Here is a 27,985-nt window from a genome sequence, read left to right as displayed (position 1 = left end):
CCTATTACAAAAATTCTTAGGTTTTTGTCAAAAGAGATTTGAAATACCACATGGAATGATGTACTTACATCCTTCACCACTACCTCCAAATAACTGAATTACATAAATAAAACATTACCTAGAAAAGAGCTTTGCTACACTTTATGGGAGGTAAATTTAACAAGAACTGGCTCATTGTAGGAAAATTCAACTTATCTTTTCCCGATCCTTTTATTCTATACAGGGAAAGAAATTTATGTCATCTTAAAAAAAAAATCTATTACTGCTTCTCATAACTGAATCCATTATTTTTCTCTATGATCCATCAGGCAAAAACAAGAATAATAGATTGCTTTGACAGAACCTTGAACATAAATGTCTCCAAGAATCAAACATAGTAAGTTAAACCAGTTTCAGGTGTTATTAAAACAAGAAAGGATAGCCTTCTCTATACATTTCAAAATCAGATCTTACTAAGCAAGTTATTATTATCAGCTTCTACAAAAAAATTATACAGTAGTTGAATTTTCACAATTAGACTCTGACTTTACACAAATAAAGTTGTCCTATACATAGGCAACTGATTTAAACAATTTATGTTGACCTTATCTTGGAAGTCTTTCCCGTTTATAAAAAAAAAAAGTCAAGGCGCTCTATGATCAATAGCTCCACATGACCCATTTCAATTTCAGAGAAGTCTGAATGTATGTACACACACCGACCTACATCTGGGATTTTCTCCTTAATGGATACCTCTCCAGCATCTAATTTCATTCCGATAAGCCGACCTTCCAACTGTCTCCGGGAAGAATCGCCACATTTCCGGCTTCAGTGGCAGAACTTATTCTAAGCCAATCGGCACACAACATTATAGTAAGTCTATTATGTGTCAGCATATGCCCCAATTTGCCTACAGAGATAAAAAGAATGATGTTCTTTTAAGATAGATAGATTTATTTATTTATTTATTTATTTACCTGAGGGAGAGAGGCAGGCGGAGAAGAGCAGACAGAGAGGGAAAGGGCATCTTAGGCAGACTCCGCGCTGAGCACGGAGCCCGACGTGGGGGTTGATCTCATGGCCCTGAAATCACAACATGATCGGAAACCAAGAGTCGGAGGCTTAACGGACTGCATCACCCAGGTGCCCCCCAAAAGAGTGTCTTTTATGCCAGCTGAAAATGCAGAGTGAGAGGTTTCCCATTTTCTGCTACTAGATGAGGAGAAAAGAACAGGGAGCCCCAGCTGCTCCTGAGCTGTCTGTGACTTTGAGAATGAGGACAATGCTGGTGACAGAGAAGACAGACGGAAGGAACGCAGGTCCCCATGACTACCGCTGAAGTGGTGATGGTGTGGAACCAGCCTTCCAGGTAGAGTTCAAACACTTTCTTCTTAGCCCTCGCTCTACTTTGGATTTCGGTTTCCAAAACTGTTCAGATATGTTCCTCTTCTCCTTTAAAGATGAGAGAATGTACTCAGAATCTTATGCTTCCTTGTGGCTTGTTTCATTCGTATTGCTTTACAGCAGAGACCTCTGAATATATACTTGATTCTGAAACTGCCTCTGAGAACCCTCCCTAATCCCCTAATGGGGCACAAAATTTGATCTACCCATTGCTTAAGAAGACAGTAACATTCTTACAAAGGTTAATGCACATATAAGATGAGTAAAAACCCCTTTTATCTTACCAGACAGAAAAATACAGCTTCATAACCCAAGTCAGACATTATTCCTAGCCAGCCTCTAGATCTAAACTGAGCTTGACCTGTACAGTGATCAATTTAAAACCCCAGCCTATACACCAAAGGTCCATCTTCTTAAAATTATTCAGAAATCCAAGCCATGGCAATCCTACTGCTCTCCTCTCATTTTCCTGAACTATTTTATACTTATTTCTCAGATTTTGCAGGCTATTAGATGTTTCTCACATATTTCCAGAGATAATAACTCATCCGCTTTGCAATCTGATTCTTAACATTAGGAGATTAAAACTAATGTAGATGATTCTCAGATGACACATACCGAGGTACAGAAAAGCCCCATCATTTCCTTCTACAAAATGAGAGAAATTTTAATTCTTTTTCTCAACAGCTGCTTCATTTTTTTATGCATAGGAAAAAAATATGTGCAATTACTCCAAGTACAATCAAGTCATTTCACATGGCTTTACCATCATTGTAGTTACAGGATATTTTAAAAGAGAAAAAAAAAAAATCTCAAAGCACAGGTCCTGCTGTGCAGCAAAGCAATCAGATTCCTTCATAATAACAGCCTGATGGGATTCAGCAATCCGAGGAATAATGAATAACCACTTTAATCAGTAAACAGGAAAATGCTACAACAGTCACTGAGTAAAAATTGACTATCATCTGTTGATCCTCTTGATCAGTATTTCAAACAATAAATAGAAATGTAAGTATTTTTTTAAAAAAGAAAAGTAACTGTGTTTATGTGTTTGATTTTTTCCAGACAGTGATAAAATATCATCTTAGACTGTCCTGCAGTGTTGCCTAGTCAATGAAGTGTACATACAATCTTCTTCATAATACACGGCCAAGTTGACCTTCTCACTTGAATATGTCGAGGTAAGCTCTTCTGGCAGTCGATTAATAAGGTTGTTATTTCTGGACTGATTATTGAACTCTTTTGTTACTTCATTATTGAATGTTCTTCTTCAGTGTTCATCTTACAAAGTTGTTTGTATCCGAAAATGAAAAGTCTGTTTCAAAATAGTCTTCAAGTTTCCAATGCAGTTTCTCAAATGTTGGCCTTTCCTTAGGGTCTGCATTCCAACACTCCCACATGATGTTGTAGAACTGTGGTGGACAGTTAGGTGGTTGAGGGAGTCTATAGTTTTGACCCAATATCTGGATTACCTGAGCACCTGTCATGCCTAAATAGCATAGAACGGAACCAACAAAAAATAAGTTAAAGATCAGGGTCTTAAATTCATCGATAATTATATTCAAGATTATAAAGCAAACTGATTTCTTTGGTGAAGATCTGAGGTCTACCATCCCCTTCCCCGGCTGCAGATATTAAACTAAATCTTGCAGCAAGTAATGTCTATAAGACCGCAATTCAAGAGCAAAGGAGAAAGAGGCAATAAACTACCTCATTAATGCAAATCATCATCATCAAATTTTATCTATTATGCTCCCACAGGCACATTGTGTGGTTAGCCCCATAACTCTGCCCTCTAAGTCTGGGCGAAGCAGTTAAAGTCACACCTAAGTAAGTGACCTGCAGCAGAAAGGCCCACTTCAGAATTAATTACTCACCAGTATAAGGCATTTTGCCATAAGTAATGATTTCATAAAGAAGGATTCCAAATGACCACACATCGGACTTAATGCTGAATTTATTAGCACGAATGGCTTCGGGCGCAGTCCACTTCACTGGCAGCTTTATTTCATGTTTGGATTCATAGATGTCTTCATTACCTACCTGTTAATGCATTGAGGAATCAAGCCAAGTTCAAGTGAGATAGATATATATATATATATTGCTATCCTTGTTCATCTGTAGCCTGCTTCACATTAAAATTTAGAGGGAAAGCATTCAAAATGATCTTAGTTCAATAGATAATTAGTAGCAAATTCCAAATCTGGCTTATAAGACTGAGAAATCTATGAGAAAACATTAATAAAATATTATTTAAGAGCCTACTATGTGCTAAAAATAGCACTGACAAGAGCACGCTACTACACATGGGAGAACTCACATGTGATGGTCTTTGGCATTTGGTCTTCAGCAAATTAAAAAAAGAAAAAGTGAAGGCAAAGTCTGTTTCCAGACTTACTGCTGTTATTGGAGAACCACTGACTTTAATAATTACCATGTTTTACTTTCTAACGTTGAAAAGTAGGATCCAAATGATTTAAATTAATATATCAAGTCACTGGGGTTCTAATTAACTTATTTAAAAAAGAGATAATGAATTCATGAAGATCAAAAGAGAATCACTTATACGTTGTGTTTCATGTTCCACACCCTATTTGTAGGGCACGATGTAGAAAGTAAAAATTAAATTCAGAGAAAAACACTTAATAGTATGTCACTTATGTCAGTGTCTTTTGGCCTGATGTCATGACACAGGATGAGGGCCAGGAATTAAAAAGTCAGTGATTGCGAAGAATTCTGGCAACATGAATATTAATTTGGCAGAAAGTGAGCAAAGGTGGATGGAGTAACTATACAAAATGTATTGCTTTTTGTAAGGAAAATCGAGGCAAATCAAGAGAGGCTACTGCATGAAAGGCAGATCATTAATCCAACCACAAACTTAATCACGTACTTTCCCATCTGGTTAGGAATCATTTCCTCTGTTTCTCCTTGGTGAAGAAAGAAAAACAGGAGGTGGTTTATCTGCAAGGCCTTGGGCTACTAAAGTGTTCTACGGACCACCGAACTTGGAGAAACATTATTTTTTGGATAAACTTGGAGAAACATTATTTTGAGGAACAACAGTAAATCTATCAGTTTGCTGGTATGTTAGACTTTTGACCTGTGACAAAACCTAATTAAAACAAAACACAATTCACCTTAAAAACTCTTGCAAGTCCAAAATCTGCAACTTTGTAGATATTATGTTCACCAACCAGGACGTTTCTGGCAGCTAGATCTCTATGAATGTAGTTCTGGGACTCCAGATAAGCCATCCCAGAGGCAACCTGCGCGGCCATGTCCACCTGCTGAGGCAGATGGATTTTTGTTCCAGCATCATCTGAGCAGTAAGAGAAAGTAAAACGTTGACTTTGGAAATCAGGTGTATTATTGAAGTGAATTTTGAGAATTGTGATGAATGAGCTATCGGTGGTATTAAGTGTCATAGCACTGATCTGTTGAGCAAAGAAACATAATTAATACAGACCATTCATTTACTTTAAAGGGTTAATGAGGCAACACTTTTCAGAGTCCAGACACAGCTGTGGCCCTCACTCCCCTGAAGGAACATGCCACAGAGAAGGAAACAACAGCATCACATAATTTGAACACAACTCCAAAGCTCTGAAGAGCCCAGGTATTACCATATTTCCACAGCACGCAGCCCTGACTCATCTCTTTGTGGAGATTGTTTACTTAGTTGCCTCTAGATTTCCTTCAAACATTTCATTGTTTGTTCTAGTCTTTAGGGCTATAAGATGATACCAATCTGCATGGTGGAGCTGATGAAAAGTTCTCATTCTTCCATCATATTGGTATTTTTTTTCCTATCATATTGTTCTTAGAAACTAGCTCACTAACAAAAATGAAAGGTCTAGTAGTTGTTATAAAATAAGTATGTCACATTTGTACTCCGTTACGCTGGATACTTTTTTTTTTTTACTTCCCTTTTTAAGCCCGTTATTCTTAGAAATAGTTCACACATCTCTCCAGGCATGGACAAGAGTTTAATAGACATAGTTTCGGGTGCCTGGGTGGCTCAGTCATTAAGCGGCTGCCTTCGGCTCACATCATGATCCCAGGGTCCTGGGATTGAGGTTCACGTTGGGCTCCCAGCTCGGCAGTAACCCTACTTCTCCCTTTCCTACTCCCCCTGTTGTGTTCCCTCTCTCTGTGTGTCTCTCTCTGTCAAATAAATAAATAAAATCTTAAAAAAAAAAAAACTTTAGTAGACATAGTTTTTACCACCACTACTCATCCTATATAACTAAGTACAGGAAAGTTAGGCAGTAGACTCAGTTTGATCATTAGTAGAGAGGTTAGTGTTATTCTGGGCTGACTCTGTGAGGAGGGGTCAGCTATCCCTGGATACTTGTTAGCTGCCATATTGTTAGTGGATGTCTTCAGATTTCTGGAGAATTAAAAAGGTCTCCTGTAAATCCAAACTACCAGCACCCCTGACTCAATAAGCCAAATATTACCTAAAGTGTATTGAATTCACAGTCAAGAGTCTTAGATACAACTTGATTTGAAAGAACCAAGATGCCCTTCAATGGATGAATGGATAAGGAAGATGTGGTCCATATATACAATGGAGTATTATGCCTTCATCAGAAAGGTTGAATACCCAACTTTTGTATCAACATGGATGGGACTGGAGGAGATTATGCTGAGTGAAATAAGTCAAGCAGAGAGAGTCAATTATCATATGGTTTCACTTACTTGTGGAGCATAAGGAGTAACACGGAGGACATGGGGAGATGGAGAGAAGTGAGATGGGGAAAGCAGAGGGGGAGATGAACCATGAGAGACTGTGGACTCTGAGAAACAAACTGAGGGTTTTAGAGGGGAGGGGGAGGAGGTTGGGTGAGCCAGGTGGTGGGTATTATGGAAGGCACGTATTGCATGGAGCACTGGGTATGGTGCATAAACAATGAATTTTGGAACACTTTAAATAAAATAAAATAAAATTTAAAAAAAGAAAAGAAAAGAAAGACAACTATTGCTCAGGGGTTAGAAAACTGGCTTGAAGCTAGAGTGCCAGGATCTGGATCAGAGCTTTGTCTCACGTTTCTTCCTGACCTTAGGCAAGCTGCTTAACACTCCTGTGCCCCCATTTCGTCATCTATACAGTGGTCATCGTAATATCCTTATGGTATCAGTTGTTAAAATGAGAATTAAAATGAGTTAATTCATGTAAAGCACTTAAAGCAGAGCCTGGCACCTAGAAAGAACTGAGTAAATCTGTTTTGTTATCTGACTACCTGCTTTTATCATTGCAGAACTAAACAGTTTAAGAATTGTTAAGGTTGAGATGCATATGGATTGCCTAAATGGAAATGCCTAAATGAAGACAGACATACGGGTCTGGAGCACACATGCAGCGGAAGATATCAACTTAACAGTCATTGTTTGTGGGTAAGAGTTAAACATTAAAAGTGAGTGAGACTGTTAGGAAGTGACAGAATCATGACAAACACCAACATTTAGGATGGACAGAGGAAGATAAACCTATGAGAAGACCGAGAAGAATCAGCCAGAAGAATGAAACAAAAACCAGAAGACAGCATCCTAACAAAGGTTTTGAGAAAGTCACCACCATTGTCAAATTCCACAAGTCCAGCAAGATAAGGTTTAAAAGGTATTTATTAAATATTACTAGGGAGTCATTGGTGACCTCGGTGGCAGGAGGAGCATTTTCACTGCAGATGTGGGATAGAGGCCAGAACGGGAGCTGAGGATATGGAGACAGCAAGAGGAGATGTCAATTTCCAAACCCTAGTGAAGAAGGGAAAGCAACAGGGAGTTGGCAGAGGGGAGTGGAAGTCAAGGGAAAGCAGTTAGCAGGAAATTCATGATTGTGAGGGGCTATCAATGATACGGTACTCAGGGAGTCTCTGGAGTGACAGCCACATTTGCATTGTTGATTTGTATGGTGGCTGTCCCATTGTTCACTTGCTCACTCTGAATTAACGATAAATTATACTAAATGATGTATGTTATTTATGTATGCCATCTTTTCAATAAAAAATGAAATAAATAAGGGCGCCTGGGTGGCTCAGTCGGTGAAGCATCTGCCTTTGGCTCAGGTCATGATCTCAGGGTCCTGGGATCGAGTCCCGCATCGAGCTCCCCACTCAGTGCTTTTCCTCTGCCTGAGGAGCCTTTGGCTTGTGCTCTCTGTCAAATAAATAAAAATCTTAAAAAGAAATGAAATAAATAGAGTTGAGTCCATTTTTTAAAATGGTATAGATCTAAGCACTGTGTCTGTGTGTGTGTGTGTGTGCGCGCACTCGTGTGTGTACATACATATATATTTTCTTTTTTAACACAAGCAGCACATTTAAGTACAATGTGTGGTGAAACTAAGTACTCATAGACCTATCTGTCCTTTTCTTCCTGGGCAAACACTATGTTCCCCATCCCTAGAAGTTAAATTGGGCCATGTCACTAATTCTGTGCCCTGCAACGTGTGCAAGAGAGGACGTTCATCACTTTAAAATCTGTTTTTGTAGCTAGAAGAAATACATTTTGAAATGGCAGAGCCACATGATGAAAAGAGTCTAAATCCCTATGTCACCATTTAAAGAGAGTCTTGTAGAAGGGTAGGTCTGTTGCATATAAAAAATGCATATATTTGTTATGTCACTAAAATATTTGAATTGTACATTATAGCAGCTAACATCAATCATTCGGTTTAAAATGAGATGTAAGCAAAAAGACAAAACATAACTTTTTTTTAAAGACTTTATTTATTGGGGCACATGGGTGGCTCAGTCAGTTAAGTCTCTGCCTTCTGCTTGGGTCATGATCTCAGGGTCCTGGGACCAAGTCCCAAGTCGGGCTCCCTGCTCAGTTGGGAGTCTGTGTCCCCCTCTCCCTCTGTCCCTCTTCTCTCCTTGTGCTCTCTCTCTCAAGTAAATAAAAAGATTTTACTTATTTATTTATTTACTTATTTATTGAGAGAGAAAAAGAGAGAGTGCACAGCGGGAGAGGTAGAGGGAGAGAGAAAATCTCAAGCAGACCACCCAAACATGGAGCCCATTACAGGCTCCATCTCATACCTGAGATCATGACCTGAGCCAAAATCAAGAGTCAGATGCTTCACTGACTGAGCCACCCAGGCACCCCAAAGACAAAGCATAACTTAGTGTGCAGCATAATGAGAAAGCATTGCTACTGTGTTAGCCAAAATAGCTATGCCTTTCGATACCAGATTAACTCAATATGGAAAGAAACATAAAAAAGTCAAGATACACTGGTGACCAGTCCTACATCAAGTGACAGTTTCTAAAATGGTTTCTCCTATTCTCTATCTCCTGGTATTTGAGCTCATATGAAATCCCCTTCCATTAAATATGGTTTGGAACACCAACTCACTTTTAACAAATAAAATACGGCAAGAGCCATGGGGTATCTCTTCCGAGATAAGTGATCAAAGACAGTGTCTTCATCTTGCAGGACTATCCTCTCCTGTTCTCTCACTTGCTCACTCTGATGAAGCCAACCGCCATGTTGTAAGTTGCCCCGTGGAAGGGCCATGTACCAAGGATCATAGGGCAGCTCTGGGCCAATGCCCAGCAAGGAACAGGCTTCCTCGGTCCAATAGCCTCGGAGAAACCAATTTCTGCCAACAATCACATGGGTGAGCTTGGGAATAGATCAGCCTCCCCCAGAGCTTTCAGTAAACTGAAGAACCTGCCAACACCTCATTGCAGCCTTGGGAGAAACCGGACGTAGAAGACCCAGCTCTGGGGCTCCTGGGTGGCTCAGTGGGTTAAAGCCTCTGCCTTCAGCTTGGGTCATGATCCCAGGGTCCTGGGATCGAGCCCCACATCGGGTTCTTTGCTCAGCAGGGAGCCTATTTCCCTCTCTCTCTGCCTGCCTCTCTGCCTACTTGTGATTTTTGTCTGTCAAATAAATGAATAGAATCTTAAAAAAAAAAAAAAAAAAAAAAAAAGACCCAGCTCAGCTGTACCTGGATTCCTGACCACAGAAACTGAGGTAATAAGTGCTGCTGTTTTAAGCCACTAATTTGTAGCACAGCAATAGACCGTGAATACAGGTTCACAATAAGAAAATAATGCCAGTGCTATGCGTATGGTTAAAAGCATAGGCTATGGAGCCAGACTTCTAGGTTTAAATTCTGGCTCAACCACCTCAGGTAAGTTATTCACCTCTCCATCCTTCAGTTTCTTCTACCATAAGGAGGAAATGATGATAATAATAATAATTCTCATTTCATCAGGTTTTTAGAAGAATGAACTAACTTAGAAAAATGCCTGGCAGAGGTGCCTACGTGGTTAAATAGGCAATTAACCTCCATCAATCAGTTAAGCATCTGATTCTTGCTATCAGCTCAGGTCATGATCGCAGGGTTGTGGGATGGAGCCCCGCATCTGGCCTCCTGCTCAGTGCAGAGTCTGCTTGTGCCTCCCTCTCCCCGGGTTCCTCCTCTCCTTCCCCTGCCACTCACATGCTCTCTCTCTCTCTATCTCTCTCTGAAATCGATCAATCAATCAGTCAAGGAAGGAAGGAAGGAAGATGCATGGCACATCGTAAATACCATATAGTGTTTTAAAAAAAAAAATGAATATATATGCACCTCTCTTACCACTATTCCATATGGTTGATTTTCACCACATCACCTCATTTTATATTTAGAACTATATGAAGTAGTATTTTTATTATTTGCTCCCTTTCATAGCAGTTTCTGCCACTTAGAAGAATAGGTAATAAGTTGTAGAGTGGAAAGTCAAGTTCAGGTATGTCTGAGGTAGAAATTTCGTGCCCAACCTTACCCATGATTCCTGAGCACCTGAATGCTGGGGCTACAATTAGGGTCAGCTAAAGAGTATCTCAGTGAAAACACTTCTGTCTACTTCAGTGCACCTAAGTGAACTCCCCAAGAGATCCGATGAACAACATGTATGACTTTATTTATTTTAAAAAATATGTATGTATATAAAAAATGCAGATATATTTATTCTCTTTAAATTTCAGTAAGAGATACCCGATATCACTTACCCTCAATGCTTAAGTTTTTTGACAAGCCTCTTCCATTTGGAGAAATTTATTACAAAAAAAATATTTAGCCAAGCTTAGGGACTACAAAGAATATGTATGTCATTCCCACTATCAAATACGACATCTAATCCTATTATAGTGGATATAAAAAGTTTTCACTGACAGGCACAACAGAGAAGAAAATTGAGTAATAACACATTTTCTACCCTGAAAGACTGCAGTGGTCTAGGAACTGCCTAAGTAAACCTTGGAACACACTTCTGATACAACAGCCAGTTGTCAAAACTGATATAAAGGTTCACAGGCCTGTGACAATTTATATCTGCAACAAGAAAATATTTTCAATTACGTTCCATTACTCAAGAGTCTTAGATCTTACAACAGTTACTGTGATGGGCTGTTTAAGAGAAGCAGATTCATTTTAACATCACTTTGTTGAATGTAAGCCCTCTTCATTGGGAAGGGATTGTCTGTAAGGAGCATCTCTTCATTTCTCCTCATGGATACTAAGGATCTTGGCAAATGAAGGTCTTGGTAAACTTGACCCTGAAGACCCAACTCAGCATATGACAGGGTTTGTGCTCACCTCTGAATAAAACACATCAACACACCACGAAAAAAACTCATTGTCGAAGGAGTTTGTAATTAATAAGCGGATCTTGTCAAGCTGACACCAAGGGTCTCAAAACAAACTCAACCCCAAGTCTTGATATTAGGTTCAGAATAGCCCCCACTCAATTTCCCTATTCATTTTCTCATTCAGTCAGTCAACGCAGAATTAGCACATACCTTCTATGTGCCTGACACTGTTCTATCACTAAAACAAAAATCTCCATCCTCGTGGAGCTGTATTCTAAAAGATACTTACAAGAAGCCACATAACAAAGTCACACATTATAGGATGACCAGCAGCTAAGAAAACAAAAAAGCATACAAAGAGACAGAAGAAGGAGAATAAATTTAGAATTCAGAGGGTGACCAGAGAAGGACTCACCATTGTGGGAATGTCTGAGGAGAGACTTGGCAGAAGTGAGGAAGTGAGCTACGTGGATATTAATGGGGCGGGGGGCGGGGGGTAGGAATTCAGATAGAGGAAGGAGCAAGTGCAAAGGGCCTGAATGAAGATCCAGCAAAGGACAGTGAGACCGACACAGAGTCAAGGGAGACAAGGGAGATGTTGGGCGAGATGTGGTCAGTGAGGTAATAGAGAGCTGTGCCACGTAGGATTTTAGAGGTTGTACAGGCAGAACCCGTGGGAGTCAGTGAGGCTTTGAGCTGAGGAGAGACACGATCTGACTGACATTTTAACAGGAGATCTCCAACTCCTGTGTTGAGAAGAGACTGCGAGGAACAAGAATTAAAAGAGGGAGACCACTTAGGAAGCTCCTGCACCATCCAGGAGAGAGCTGATGATGGCTTGGACCAGGGTGGGCCGGGCAGAGAGGGGGCAACATCCTGGGTATACTTTGAAAAAGTCAATTGGATTTGCTGATTGGTTAGCTGGAAGCTGTGAGAAGAAGTAGATATGATCCAAGCGATTAGGCTGAGTGTTGACATCGTCTAAGAAAGAACGACACAAGTGTAGCAGATTATTGAGGATAACATACGATCAGTTTTGGAGACGTTGTTTTGAGATTTTTTTTTTTTTTAATGGACATATGGAGTAGAAATTCTTGCTGTTCACAAACATTTATTTTTTTCTCCTTTCAGCCAGGTTAGTGGATTGTACTTCACTATTCCCTCTGACTTGATTTGACCAAATGAAAAGGCACAGGAGTTCTCTCTACATCTCCCAGTTGGAGCTCTAAAGAGCCAGAACGAGATTAGTCCCATCGCCTTCCCCTGCCAAGGTGATCAAAACACCTGAGGCGTCAACCAATCTATTTTGCACACATGCTTGAGCAAGAAATAAAGGTCTCTGGGATTTGGGAGAGGGGGTGTTGCTGCATCACACCAAGGTTATCCAGAGAAGCACTGAAGTAGAGCAGTCAAGAAGGCAGCTGGATTTATGATTCTGAAGTAATGAAGGGACGTAGTTTGAGAAATCTTTGATACATAAATGTTATTTAACCCTGAGACTGACTGAGATTAGCAAGGGAACTAGTGATGTTGCAAAATTCCAAGATATTGAGAGGTCTGAGAGATGAGGGAAATCACATCGATGGGAGAAGGGACCAACGAAAAAGACAGGAGGAAAAGCCACTGACTGAAGTGTCTTGGAAGCCAAATGAAGGAAGTGTTTCCATTCATCCAAGTCCATTGAAATAAAAGCTCTGAATAGGTCTGAGGATTGAGAATTGACTACTAGATTTACCACCATGAATATTACAAGTAACCATTTTTGTTAAACCTGGCCCAAGATGGCTACCGTACTTTTGTCCCTTGGGAATAAGGCAAAAAGGGTCAACGGCTGAGGTCAGTCTTACGCTGATGGCTAATATATTCTGATACGGTTAAATCTGCTCTCTTTACGCAAAGGAGCTAAGCATATTTTTTAACAGCATTTAACAGGCCCACGTTCTTTTTTCCTTTTCTCCACTTTTGCCATTTACTACCAACAGCTTCACAAGTCACCCTGAAATCAGAGAACACTCTTATCTTTCTAATATCTTTGTTCTATTATTCTCACCTCCCTTTACCTGTACGCATCCCATCAATACCACTCTGTCATTTCAGGAAAGCATAGAAAAAAGTCTCTTTTTTAGACATGAATTATTCTTTCAGTACTTGATCTCCACTACTTTGAACGTCTCATTTTAATACTCATTATATTGTTGCGTATTAAATTATTCATTTGCAATAAACACCAAAATTTCACAATGCCCTTAAGTCTTCTCTGACTATAGGAAGCAGATGTAGAAATAAAGCAATAATATATTTCTGCTTTTTAGTCTAAAAATTCTAAGGTTGCCTAGCAGTGGACGTATTTTAAACACCAACAAGTACGATGCTGTCAAACACTGGCATAGGAAAAAGAATGAGGGTACCTCTCCCTCTATTGCCCCAAAAGTACTCCACACCCCCTAATTCTGGGCCATAGAACAAATTGGTCCATGACTGATAGTGCTCCATTAGTTATTATAGCAAACAATGCATCATGTAAAACATCTATTCCTCAGTTTTCTACATTACTTTACATACTCCACTATGTCTATTGTGAACAATTTGTTCTTTGCTACATCAATATTTTTCCTCCTTTTGGCACACAGTATATCTCCTATTAAAATGTAGTCGAGCCTTTCAATGTTGAGACATTCATTCTCACAGATATACACATTGTAAATATCCTTTGGGTTACAGAAGGCTTGCTAAATTGACATTTATAGGACTAGCTAAACTAAATTCCTCTTTTTCTTCCTTTTATTAAGTCTTTAGCTTACTTTGGAGATATTCTTGCAGACTTCCATGTCTCATCAACTCTGTAATAATATAAATTGGATCTTCCAAAGTGCAAACAGCATAAAGCTGGATAAGCTTTGGATGTCTTAGGTTCTTCATTATCTGTGCCTCCCTCAGGAAGTCATTTGGATCCATTGAACCTGAAACAAGAAAAGGAGGAAATCACTTTCTGTTATTGAGGCATTCCTGTCCTCACAGCAGTCTGGTGGGAATCACCAAGATTGCTTCCTGCTTCTCCGTAAAGTAAGAGCACTGGTGTCACAAATCTTCAGATTTATCAAAGAAAAGAATCAGTCCAGCCAGGGCAACCTAATAACTAATGTGTGGGTACACCAAGGGGGTGTAATTTATGGGTTATGACCTGTAGGTGAAAAGAGGTGGACACAGGTCCATATGAAAAATGAAGGGAAAAGGAGTGACTGACAGTCTAATTGATAAAACAAGGCCAGCAAATTAAGAACACAGAGCGAAGACATTCTGTTACCATGAATGCTGGAGGACACTGAATGTTTAATTACTGCAGCCAGACCTTTTTGGTCCAGGATCCAGAGAAGACAGATAGCTGCCCTGTCCTTGGTACCCACTGTGGGAACAGCTGGGTAACAACCCTGAAGCAATGACATTCTGCCATATTTATGTTCTTAATTCTGTAGTGATATATGGTATCGGCCAAGCAGAAAACATTTAAGGGCTACACCCAAAACTTAGAGGTTGTTTTTTTTTTTTTTCCACCAGTCTTCTATGTCTAACTTCAAATTGGTCTTCAACATTTTCTCTCATATTAATACATCTGTAGTCAGACTCTTAAGAGCTTAACAGAATAATAAGAGAGACAGTATTGGGAGCTATTTGAAAGAGGCACCTACAATTAAATTGTATTTTAATGGCTCAACTGTTACCATGTAAAGTGCCCATAATTAACAAATAAAATCTAAGAGGAGGAAGGACACCCAGAGCTTACATTTCATCGGTAATTTTTTAAAATCTTTCATATTTTTTTAGGATATGATGTTTCAGAGACATTACTGTAACTGAAGGAATCCTGTCACCTCACATCTCAGTATTCCCTGTGGACAGTGCAAATAAGATTTCCATTGAAGCTCAAAGGGATGGTTCCATTCATCTAACTCATGATGAAGACTTCACAACTGATATTGGAACCCAAGCATGGGGAAGCTTGGACATTCTAAGACCACACTCCAACTGGTTTATTAACATCACGTTAAGAAGAGTTAGATGTGACTTGCAGATCATTTCACATAAAGCATTTAGGCAGTCTGTCCTTTGGTATTCCCTTGAGTGTAGAAGTTTAGAACACAGGCTTGGTCAAACTCGGATTCTGATCAAATCTTAGCTCACTTGTGTGATCTTTAGTAAGTTACCAAATGTCTCTGAACTTCAATTTCTTCATCTTAAAACATGGCTAATAACCTTACTGATATCATAATATCATCACCAGGAAATAGCAATATCTGGCATAAATATACATATATGTATATATTTTTTTCAATGACTATTGGTTATGATTTATGTTATTATTAATATGTATACTTCACAAAAAAGCCAAACACATCAACTCTAAGTATTTTCTCACAGACTGAGGAGGGAAATGGGCAAGGACTTGAAACAGGACGAATAGAGAAAAAGGACCTATACCCATTTCCATCATGATTTTCTCTGTTCCTCCATTTCATCCCTACCACTGGTTTGCTCCACATAATCAAATAGTGGCGAAATGGAGCTCAGAAGAAAAGAGGCACTTGAAACATGAAAAAGGACTTTCTTCTTGTTACAATTAGTTTGGTCTATGGTCAAATATGGATACACTTGGATTCTCCCCACCCCACCTTAAAATAATCTGACTCATGAAGCTTCCAGTGATAAAAGCAATTATGATCACCGTTCAGGCAATTTATGTATACAGTATGCTTCTACACAAATGCTTTGGTCGCCGTCAGATCCGTGGAATGCAGGACACTCAAATCATCGCCAAATCAGACTATGCACAAGAGCTGGACCCACGGGGGACTTCAGGAGCCTCTGCAGGTGACGTCTGCTCAGAACATTCCATGGCTGCACTGGTTACAGCTGACCAGCTGCACAGCAGAGACCCAATTTCAACTCAGCTAGTAATGCAACATTAAATATTAATTTTTGCCTGTCATAGCTACTGTGGGAGTTGATTTCAGGCTCGTCTTTATTGCGTGGTAGTCTGCTAAGCAATAAATAGCTGTTGAGATTGATTAATGGCCCCGGTGAAGTGAAGACATTTAACCAATCACCAAAGCTGTTTGCTGCTATTACACTGTAAATCAATAATAATTATTCCTGTTGGAGAGAAAACTATCGTGGCTTTTTTTTTTTTTTAATATAAGAAATGCAATTTTTTTTTGTTCTCTTTTGACCTCCAGAAGGCCTTCCTTAAAGAACAATGTTAGGATGAATAGCTAGCAGCTTCGTTTTGGGGAAAGAATGATTAGATTGGGAAATAAAGCTGAGGCTCAACTGTCAACAAGATTAGAATTCAAAATAACATATATGCAGTGATTGGGAACGTCTCAGGTGCTGGAATAGATCGTCCTCACCTGGAGTGCTCAACATGACATCTGGCCACTCAGAAGTGCTTCTCCATCACTTGAGAAGGCCAGTGTAGATGCTGAGACAGAAGGGCTGTACTAGCAAATCGCACGTCAGTGGACATCTGCCAGCAGCCCCACTGAAGCTAACATTTAGTAATAAGAACTCACTGCCTGTATTTCATACACATTGACTCAATTTGTCCTCATAAAACCCTGTGAAGTAGGAACTATTATAATTCCCACTTCCAGATGAGGAGATTCAAAAGATTAATAAATCATCTGATGTCACAGAAGCCAGAGCCAAGGCTGAAATCAGGTCTAACTTAGACCAAACTTTATGCTCCTACTATCACACCAGACAGGCCTAACTTTCTCACTTCATGGCACCTTCACTGTCTCAAGAACCTTTTTCATGTTGCCCCTAAGCCAATATCTAACAGTTCTATTGATTCCTTGGTTAAATCAAAGCAACTTTAAAAGTATTTGTGTTCCAATAAGTTAATACCCATTTTGAAAAGTAATACAGATAAATCAAAAGAAAAAATAATTTTTATTTCATTCTTCACCGCAATTACTTATTAAAGAGATACTTACATTTATGGGACACAACACGATTTTTCAAGTCTTGGAAGCAGAGAAAATGTGGCTCTGCTCATTTCCTGCCCCACATTGATTTCTGCTTGGATCTTGCTTGTGATCCCAGTCCCCACCAAAAACCCATTTTCACAAAGATATGATGTCAGCAAGAGTGTAACATGGTCTAATACTAAACTGTGTGGTATTCAAGCTTAGCTCAAAACTTTTAAATATCCTGTGACAGCCCTGTGAATTCACTGTGGTGCCCCCAATGTGCCCTGGCACACAGTTTGGGAACCATGGTGTTACACCAGACTGTTACCCAGCAGCACCCAGAGGCTCCAGTTCTGCCACTGGGCGGTTTACTAAACCCTTAAGTATTCTGGGTTCGATAAAGAAGGAAGGTCCCCTAGAGAACCATATTCTAGCTTCTGGTTATTATTCCTGCTTATGTTATTAGAAGTAGTTGTGAGGCAACTATAGTAAAGTCACACTGTCATAGAATGTCACTTCCCTAGGGAGACGCAGCAGCGATAGATGTGGGTTTGAATTCCAGTTCTGCCACTGAATGACCTTACAGTAACAATAACAATAATAATAATAATTAAAATAAGAACAGCTTTTCCTGGTCACTTATTGTGAACCAGACTTTATTCAAAGTATTTGCATTAATGATGCTCTTCATTTTTTTTATTTTAATTTTTTTATTTTTATTAACATATAATGTATTATTAGCCCCAGGGGTCCAGGTCTGTGAATCACCAGGTTTACACACTTCACAGCACTCACCATAGCACACACGACCTTCTTTTTTGTAAATGATAAAACTGAGACTTTGTTTTATATGACTAGTAAGTTTTAGGAAAGTTACTTAATCTTTCTAAATTTTCTTATCCTGCTTTTAAAATGGAGGGGATAATGCCTGCCTGAATAAATACGATTTTAGTGTACTTCTAATTTCTATGATAGGAAAAAGGAAGACGGAAGAAAAAAATAGTTCTTACATTTCCAAATATGAGCGCTTTTAGATGGACCCTTTTACCTTCTAACCATAAATAATTAGTGTTGAATAAAACTGTTTCTCCCTTCAGATCCCTGAAGATCTCCAAGGTTCCACTGATTTCAGTATTTTCAGTGTTTGTAATGGAGGCTAGGAAAAAATGGGAAGAGGGATAATTGGAATTCTAGAGAAGAGATACTTTGTTGAAATCTTGCCCTGGGGATATCTTAAGCATTAGCTGATGACAGGCACCCGCTCTTGCCTTTATAATCTAAATCATGTTATCCTTTATTGTCATCTGCTCCAGAGAAAGTGATCACAACACTTGCTTGGTGCCTTCATTGGTTGTCCTGTGACCTCTTGGACGTTGACAGGAGCAAGTTGAGCTTCTAAAAATCAACATCTGACATTTAACCTTTGACATTCTCTGTCCATACCTGGTTTTAATGTTTTCACTGCTACTGAAGTGGTGTTGTTCCACAGTCCTTCCCACACTTCACCAAACTGCCCAGATCCTAATCGCTTCAGAAGCTGGACGGACTTGCGGTCTATCTCCCACTGGTCCGCGGTTTTATACGACAAATCAAAAGGCACTGGCACTTGTATCTGTTTCACAGAATAATTAGAATAAGTATAAGAAAAAGATTTGACAATTCTTTTGGTTGAAAATAATAGTCTAGGCACTTTTTAAAAAAGACACCATTTTTAAGAGTCTCATGCTCTACCGACTGAGCTAGCCGGGCAAAAAGACACCATTTTTAAAACCAAAACATTGTACATTTTATTCTCATTGCTTTAAAATGAAAAGGCAATCATGGCAGAACTTGTATCTTTGCTATTTGAGCTGATCCCCCCCTAATTCTTGCTACATCAGGCACCCTGCTGTCCATCTGACCCATCCCACATCCAATGCCACTTCTACATGGGTCTGGCGTGACTTTCCTCTGACTTTTTGCTTAGCTAAATCCTCCCAATTTTAAGGCCCATTTGAAGTTCCACCTGATTTGCAATTAATTCCCAAATTCTTTGGCCTATAACATTTACCATATGTATCAGATATTTTTTCATAATTAAAATGTCCATCTTCTTTCAAAATCATTTATTTATTTGTTCATTCACTCATGTACTTGTTCATTTAGTAAATACATATTTTTCAAACACCAACAAGGTCCCACTCAGTAAACAAAACAGACAAGACCCCTGCCCTCCTAAAGTCCATCGTCTAGTTCATAATCTACCATCAGAAATTATCTTAGCGGAGCCGCCTGGGTGGCTTAGTGGGCTAAGTCTCTGTCTTCAGCTCAGGTCATGGACTCAGGGTCCTGGGATCAAGCCTTGCTTCGGGCTCTCTGCTCAGCGGGGAGCCTGCTTCCCTTCCTCTCTCTTTCTGCCCCTCTGCCAACTTGTGATCTCTCTCTCTGTCAAATAAATAAATAAAATCTTAAAAAAAAATTATCTTAGCTCCTCTGTCAAATCATCAGCACATTGAATACACAGAAGGTATATGCTTCTTTGTGAACATTTGTCCCCAGAAGAATCCAACAATATTGGTTAAATTGAGTATTTTTTAAGCCACATCTTTCATCAGGTAAGCTATTCTTAGCATGAGCTTACATATTCTTGTGGGTCATGCCTACACTGTCTAAGATGCATGTACTTATACCAAAATTGCACATTCACTTGGCAAGATTTAAGTCAATGAATTCCCTACACATACACACTGAACAAAATTCTTCAGCTTCTACCTGTCCATAAAATTCTGGTCAGGTGTTACCAGGAGCCTTTCATTCATCATCCAGACATAAACCACAGGGCTGGCTGTCCCTTGACAGGACACAAGACCTGAACTCTGATGAGGAGCTGAGGTTTTGTCCCACACCAGTGCCTGACCACTCTATAACTTTAAATAAGTCTAGGTTAGACATGCCACAACTAATAGATGTAGATAAATTCTATCAATGTTTGGCCCGGCCAAACTGTTAGAACAGTTAGTTAAATGACATCTCTATGCAGACCAGCTAATGAGTCTAGTATTTTCATATTAATACTCTTGAGTACAGATCTAAATAAGATCGGGCACTTTTTCCCCCGTCCAGAGATATCATTAAGTGCTCTAGTGGCAGGACACCAGATTAATTTCCTAGTGAAAGAATGAATACTTTCTGTCTTGAGTGAGTGCCTTAGGTCAGGGGTTGGCAAACTTTTTCTAAGAAGAATGAGATAGTAAGTATTTCAGTCTTTGCGGGCCATGAAGTTTCTGTTGCAAGTATTAAATGCTGCTAGTACAGAGAAAAGCCAAAGACAATTTGTAAATGAAGGAACATGCCCAGGCTCCAATAAATATTTAGTATTTAAAAAATAAGTGTGGGACAATATGGGTTTGTAGGCCATAGTTTTTCTATCCATGCCTCAGGTAATCAAATGACCTTTTTCCCCCTGCTCCTGAACACACAGATCACATGAGAGATACTCCAATATCTGAAGGCAAAAGGTTAACTTCAAAATGAACCATCTTGAAAGCATTTCACCTTTAAACATGGTTTTCCCAGCTGGACACACAGGCCATCACTTGTCTTGGTGTAGTAGCTCACAAATTCATTCAGTGTTGAAAAGGTTCTTCTCTGGGTAAGGAAAAACGCCCCTTCATCCAGCCTTCTGATTCTGTAGTGTTTCACAGCCCTCTCATCTAAAACTGGAACACAAAGTAAGTCCTATTAATACACTTCTTGCCAAAGCCAAGCAGATTTACTCATTTTGTGGTGATAGTTTCAATACATGGAATAAAATTTTCATAAGTTCTATTTATTTCACAACTTGGTTTCAGAAAAGACTTCAGGAAGTTTACAAAAAATATATAGCAGAAGAAAAAGGACAAAGAACTGGGAAATCCACATTTTAAAGGAAATATAAAATAAAAATAAAAAAGAGTGAGGTAACCACTAAAAAAGCTAGGTTTAGAGATCTATTGGACTTGATTCAAACAAGCCATAAAACTAACTCTATCATTCTAGGGGCACCTGGTTGGCTCGGTCAGTAGAGTATGTAAATCTTGATCTTGGGGTCATGAATTCAAGCCCCACACTGGGTGTAGAGCTCAGTTTTTAAAAAATTGACTCTCATACTAGCAATGCAAGGAAGGAACATTATCAGTTTCAGAAATACCACAAGATAAAATCTTAAAAGTTGTTTAGAAACAGTTCAACTCCAGGCGCCTGGGTGGCTCAGTGGGTTAAAGCCTCTGTCTGCCTTCAGCTGGGTCATGATCCCAGGGTCCTGGGATCAAGCCCCACATCAGGCTCTCTGCTCAGCAGAAGCCTGCTTCCTCCTCTCTCTGCCTGCTTCTCTACCTACTTGTGATCTTTGTCTGTCAAACAAATAAATAAAATCTTTTAAAAAAAGAAACAGTTCAACTTTTCCTGGTACAGAGGCCACGGAGAATATTTTCCCATGAAATCTTATGAACTGGAGAGTAAAACAGTGTCCTCAGTACTACCTGACAGGAATATAAGGAAATCTGCAGGGCAGCTCATTATACTGTCCCTAAATGCAGGCCGAGAACAGAATGTCCAAGTACAGTTCAATAAAAGCAATTCCATGGGGCCCCAAATAATGCAATCCATGTATACAACCTTCCAACACGATCACTTGATCCAAGGGCAACTTCTGCATTAGCTAAAGGAATAAACAGACCGCACACCTTTTTGCAAATCATCTGACTCAGAGAGGATGTTGATTTTGCCTGCCACCAATCATCCTCCCGCCTTCTGGTATCAGAACCCCACCTTCTCCAGAGAATCACTGTTCCTTTAAGAGCATGTTGTCCTGGGGTACAGATGCCAACCCTGAGCCAAGGAATGAACAAGAGCCAAGAAGACTCAGTTGTAGGACGTGGGTTATAGAGCTCGAGGAAAACGGGAAGAAGTCTATCGTTATAGTTGTTGTTTTGGTTTTGTTTCTGTTTAACTGCTGGGAGTTTAGAGCTCCTGGCAAAATCTTGTCCCCATTCAGGGAGAGAGCTTGCCTGAGAAGCTCTTTCCGGGATGTGGAAAGCAAAGCTTAGCCCCTAGAGCCCCCCAAGCTTGGATTCTCAGCCAGAAGAGTCAACCACGTTTTTCACTTAAACTAGCTTGAATTGGTGGCTTTATTAAAGCACTTGCATTCAGAATACTGACTAATGCACTTCATAAACTCACCTTTCATTTAGCATAATTACTTGTAAGTACTGAGCGCATTTACCAGAAATACAGATATTCTGAATTGCCTGCAAGATATAGAAACTTGTGCTCCGGTAATCAGTCAAGCTGGAGCAACACTCTCACTAAAGGAAAGAAGACCAAGTAGAAAACAGCTCAGTCCCAGCACGGAGGTTTACTGAGGGCACGCTGCTGGCGAGGACAATGTTTTCCTCACAGAATAATCAATGCACCTCACAACGGCTAAAATTAAAAAACAGATAATAGCAAGGGGTGACAAGGAAGCAAAGTAACTAGAATTCTCCTGGACAGATGATGGAGGTGTAATTTTCACAATCACTTTAGAAAACAGTCATGATCTACTAAAGTTGAACATAATCCTACCTAGTGTATAGTGATTCCACACCAATGTATTTAATCAACAAAAGGCACAATATAGGTGCCAAAACACATGTACAAGAATGCTTTTAGCAGCATTGCAAGAGTCTAACCCTGGAAACAATCCAAATGTCCATCACCTGTAGAAGAGACTAAGAAATTATTGTATGTTCATCCAGGGAATACTGTACAGACATGTAATAAACAAACCAAATACACACATGAACATGAATGAATCTCACAAAAATTATTTAAAACTATTAGTTAAAAACTAGCAAATCTACTGATATTTGGAGTCAGACTGGTGAATTGATAAGATTCTCTTTCTTGACTGGGTGCTGGTTTACATGGGAGTATTCACCTTCTGAATGCTCATCAAATGAAACTCTTACAAACTGTACTTTAGTGACATATGTCACACATCAATTTAAAAGAATTTTCTTAGCGGTGCTTGGGTGGCTCAGTCTGTTAAGTGTCTGCCTTCGGCTCAGGTCATGATCCCAGGGTTCTGGGATCGAGTCCCACATCAGGCTCCCTGCTTAGCGAGGAGTCTGCTTCTCACTCTGCCTCCTATTCCCCCCTGCTTATGCACGCATGCTCTCTCTCTCTCAAACTAATAAATAAAATCTTGGGGGGGGGGAACTTCAATGTTCTTTTACGAAATAAAGGTAAATATGTGAGGTGATGAATGTATTAATTAACTCAGTGGGAGTCATCCTTTCACAAAGTATATGTATATCAAATCATCACATGTACACTTTAAATATTTTATGATTTTCTCAACTTTTCCTCAATAACTGAAAAAAAGGATCACATCATCTGCATACAGAAGAATATTTTAGTTTCTTATAATACAGAGGGTAGGAGTATACTTAGATACTCCAAAAGTCATATAAGTTTATTTAATTACAATTTCTGAAGTATCTGTAACATATTCTTCTACTCTCTGATCTGTCAGGTTACCATTGCCCCTTGACTGTGACTCTTGGGACAATGTTAGTTGCCCTATATAATCATCACCAAATGGAAGGGTTTTACCATGATGTAGAGCTAAGCTCATAACAATTCCTATATATGGATTAAAAGGCTAACAGAAAAATCAAGGAGAGCTGTCAACCGTATTAGCCCAATTCATTTCTCCACAGAGTAACAGAAATATTAGAAGCAGAAAGGTAGCTAAATAGAAAGCATAACAGCAATTTATATAAATGATTGGCTTGAAAATTCAAGCTTTGCCATTTATCAAACAGGAAAGTACATAAATTATAGAGATGTCTAGCAAGCCAATAGGGGTATAATCGGAAATGATTGGAAGCAATAAAAACACCCCCCTCTTTTAAACAAGATGGACAATATCTACTTTCAAACTGAAGTAGACTGTGTGGAAATTAAACAGAAACAGGAATTCCTTTTTTTTTTTTTTTAAGATTTTATTTATTTCTTTGAGACGCCTGGGTGGCTCAGTTGGTTAAGCAGCTGCCTTCGGCTCAGGTCATGATCCCAGCGTCCTGGGATCGAGTCCCGCATCGGGCTCCTTGCTCCGCAGGGAGCCTGCTTCTCCCTCTGACTCTGCCTTCCACTCTGTCTGTGCTCGCTCGCGCTTGCTCGCTCTCTGACAAATAAATAAATAAAATCTAAAAAAAAAAAAAAAAAAAAAAAGATTTTATTTATTTCTTTGACAGAAAGAGAGATCACAAGTAGGCAGAGAGTCAGAAGGAGAGAGAGAGGGGGAAGCAGGCTTCTAGCTGAGCAGAAAGCCGGATACAGGGCTGATCCCAGGACCTGAGGTCATGACCTGAGCCTAAGGCAGTGGCTTAATCCACTGAGCCACCTACATGCTCCCAGGAATTCCTTTTTGATGCACCACAAAAGAGCTAAAGATTTCCAAGCTAGAGACTAAATCAATAAATGACTGAAGGGTTAAAGTACTTCCTGTGATTTTCTTAATAAAGGATGCAAATCACAATGATTGATATGGCTTTGGCAATTGTTATTGATTATGAAAAAAAAGCCTAAATAAATGTTTACCAACTCTGTAAAGGTTTCAACTCTCAACTGTAAAAACCAAATACTTTGCAATACATTTAGAGTTCTTAATCACAATAAAAGTAGTTTCGATTAATAGAAAAAACAATAGATCTGGAAATGGGAGACCTGAGTGACAATTTAACTTGTATATGACCAAAAACTCATCAATCTCACCTGGCCTCTGTTTCCCCATCATTAAAATAAAAGAGCAGGCTTTGAGAAATCTCCAAATTTCCAATTGTTTCCCCCTTAGTAATCAAACATTTCTGATGGCTGTTGCTTTCTCTCCCTGAATTCCCATTTTTTTGGTTGTAGTCCTTTTAAAAACAAATAATGGGATGCCTGAGTGGCTCAGCTGGTTGAGCGTCTGCCTTTGGCTCAGGTCACGATCCCAGTATCCTGGGATGGAGTCTCACCTCTGGCTCCTTGCTTGGCAGAGAGCCTGCTTCTCCCTCTATCTGCTGTTCCCCCTGCTTGTACTCTCTCTCACAAATAAATAAACAAAATCTCAAGAAACAAAAGAAAACAAAAAGAAAAAAAAGCCAACTTCAATAATTCTCACCTAAGAGCCTCGAACACCACTTGGATGCTTTTCCTAGGAATCTGAGTCTTCTCCTCGAACCTGGTCCCTTCCTTCCCATCTCAGTTTAAATCCTCTGAGCCGCCCTTCTCCGCCCACCCTATCGAATGCCCCTCCCCCATCTCCCTCCTATCACCCAGTTTAACTCTGAAACTATTTATCTCCATAGAGGTAGCTCCCTGATAGCACCGGCTCTGGCTCTGCCTTTCCCACCCCGTATCAACTCAGAGCTTGGCACAGAGTAAGGACTAACATAAACATCTGCTCGATGAATGGAAGGTGATGCACCAACTCTTAAATCTGAAGTGAAATCCAAGCTTCTGAAATGCCTGATGCAAATTAAAAAGGTAAGTATACAAATATTTCAAGACACACGTCCCTGGAACTTTATTTTTAAAGGGAGGAAAGCACACTTAGCCCCAGAATACAGATACTTTTAGAGGACATTCAAATTTATACTTTTTTTTTTTAAAATTCTGCAGCATAACACAGAAATAACTACTCTATCTCTAACTGGAAGCATGGATATTTCTATTTGGTTAAATCAAGTTTTCAACCTAAATAAGACTGAAAGACTATCTATCCATCTCTCCATATATATATATATATATATATATATATATATATATATATATATATATGATGTACAAATTAGACCACAGAAGCTACATCAGGGAAATTCAATACATTGTAGTCAGGATGAAGGCCCTTTCAGTATTGAGTAATCAATATTGAATAATCAAATCCAAAATATATGGTTGTTTTTTAAAAGTGGTTTTAATTTGTTAGTAGTGAGCCCAGATGTTTGCAAGTTGTTATTCCTAACAAAGATTGAACTGTGTGGGGGGGGGGGGGGCGTCTCAGAACTAGGGAGAAATGAATTTTCTATTCCTTTTCTGGCTCATTGTGATCTTTATTATTGGACCAAACCTATCCCAAACTCTACAGACAATAAGTGAATGATAATGTTTGTGCTGTTCTTATTGTGAATGACTGAGTTCAGACTAATTAAGCATTCTAGTAGTTCATCAGCAAAAACCATACGGCTAACTATAAAATATAATGGAACACAACTCAGCAGCATCACGATTGAATGAATTTAGCTAAAAGGCCAGGCATCCTGAGTTTATATCTTGACTCTCATTTATGCTATTTGACCTACGGGAAAATGTTTCACCTGTCAACAGATTAATCTACTAGAACATGCCTAAGAATTAGGATATATTTCAAAGATGTAGGTAAGCATGTAGGAGGAGTACAATAAAAGTTTGCTGAATGTTGAAAGAATTCAACTATTTCTCCCCCATGAACTTCTGTAAGGGCTGTGACACAGGTCACGATTATCTGGTCCCCTTCACTTCCAGAGTCACTAATTCTGGGGGGAAACTGTGTGATCGGGATGGAATCTTAGGACTGCAGTCCTATTTGCCAGACTCAAATGCTTTTCTAAGTGGTAGATAGCGCATACAGAAGTCTCACCTAAAGGTGAGATCTTACTTTATATAGTCTCTGTTGGTGGGAGTGTTTGTGCAGGAAGTAGTGCTGTGAGCCTCCCAGGAGTCCGGTCCCCACTCTACCACGTCACTAATACAGTATTCAGTATATATTAAAGCATTAGGAATTACAAGATATTCCCAAGTCAGATTTTTAAAAGACAGAACCTCCAGAAATGAGCTTCAGAATACAATATGAACGTAAAGTTGGAGACTATGTCTACAAGACAAGAAGGCAAGCTAATAATAGCTCAGTGAAAAATACCAGTGAAATGAGTAGCTTGGCACTTTACAGATAAACGAATGGTTGATTGAGCAGATTTCCATTTTTCAGCTGGTCTCCTGGCATCATCTGGGCCCAGGCTTATTCCTCTTGACGATAATAATCTGTTCCCATACTGAGTAAAACACTCTCACTTAGATGATTGAACAAAGGACTGAAAATCAAGAACTCACGGCCCTAATCTTATTCCGCCAGTGATTTGTTCTTTGACCTTAGGCAAGGAATTTCATTTCAGTTTCCTTATCTAGAAAATGAGAATAATGATCTTATCTATATAACCCCCCAGGGATAGTTTGAGTGTCATTTATTCACAAAGGATGATAGATATATCTAAATGTGCCAAGTGTGAGTACTATATTAGAATATCAGTAGTATCAAAAAGCTTTGTCAACAAAAGAGAACCACTTTCAAAGTAAAATTTTCCACTCTTTGCACAATAATGGCTACACAACATAGTGGTCACCACATGTATTAAATAAGGAAATTGCTATTAATTCAGTGTGACAGAGCTCCTGCACTTGTAAATTCCCATTTATTTGTACTTTTCAAAACTATTACAAACAAAGATAGCCATGATAACTCCTCCCAATGGCGATTACTCCGCCACTGCCTCAGAAATCCTGCTCAGATGGGTCTACACCAGCAAGTAAGTAACACTTCATTGAATTATTATACTGTATCCCCATTAAAACAGAATTCAAGATACACACTCATTTTATACTCTATTTTGTTCTAGAGTAGATAGAGTAGGATCCCAGTATGAATAGTTTCGAAAGGATAAAGTACAGCCTTCTTAAAATATTAAGGCAGGATCATGCAGAAGAATTGTTAACTCCTTTTCAGGGGAAAGAACACACACAATACAACCGAAGGGAACAAACAGAACTACTTTCCTGCGTACACCTCAGCTAGTGGGCCCCCAAGGACATCTGCCTTCCAGCCAGGCATATTTGAGAGTGCTGTGGACCTTGGTCAGTAATTCTATTAAACTGGTGGGCTAAGTGAAGCCCGATTAAGAGAAGGTTTTCATTAGTTGACTCAAAAAAACATACTGAAAATACTACTTGAGGGCACATCCAATTAC

The 27,985-nt window shown here is 39.3% G+C and overlaps 1 protein-coding gene across 1 annotated transcript in view; it reads right to left on the bottom strand.

The window, feature by feature from the left end:
* Positions 1-58: 58 nt before the first annotated feature.
* The window catches only part of FRK (fyn related Src family tyrosine kinase), a 103,318-nt gene continuing 75,391 nt past the window's right edge, over positions 59-27,985 (bottom strand). The window contains exons 3-8 of the mRNA XM_059176805.1: positions 20,475-20,638; positions 18,384-18,552; positions 13,773-13,931; positions 4,524-4,705; positions 3,261-3,426; positions 59-2,872 (exon numbers count right to left, since the gene is read on the bottom strand). Of these exons, the coding sequence (XP_059032788.1) occupies positions 2,661-2,872; positions 3,261-3,426; positions 4,524-4,705; positions 13,773-13,931; positions 18,384-18,552; positions 20,475-20,638 (1,052 nt within the window). The 3' untranslated portion in view covers positions 59-2,660. The remainder of the gene's footprint in view (positions 2,873-3,260; positions 3,427-4,523; positions 4,706-13,772; positions 13,932-18,383; positions 18,553-20,474; positions 20,639-27,985) is intronic.

The sequence above is a fragment of the Mustela lutreola genome, chromosome 6 (assembly GCF_030435805.1).
Source record: "Mustela lutreola isolate mMusLut2 chromosome 6, mMusLut2.pri, whole genome shotgun sequence".
Taxonomy (NCBI): domain Eukaryota; kingdom Metazoa; phylum Chordata; class Mammalia; order Carnivora; family Mustelidae; genus Mustela; species Mustela lutreola.
This window is presented reverse-complemented; position numbering and strand designations above follow the sequence as displayed.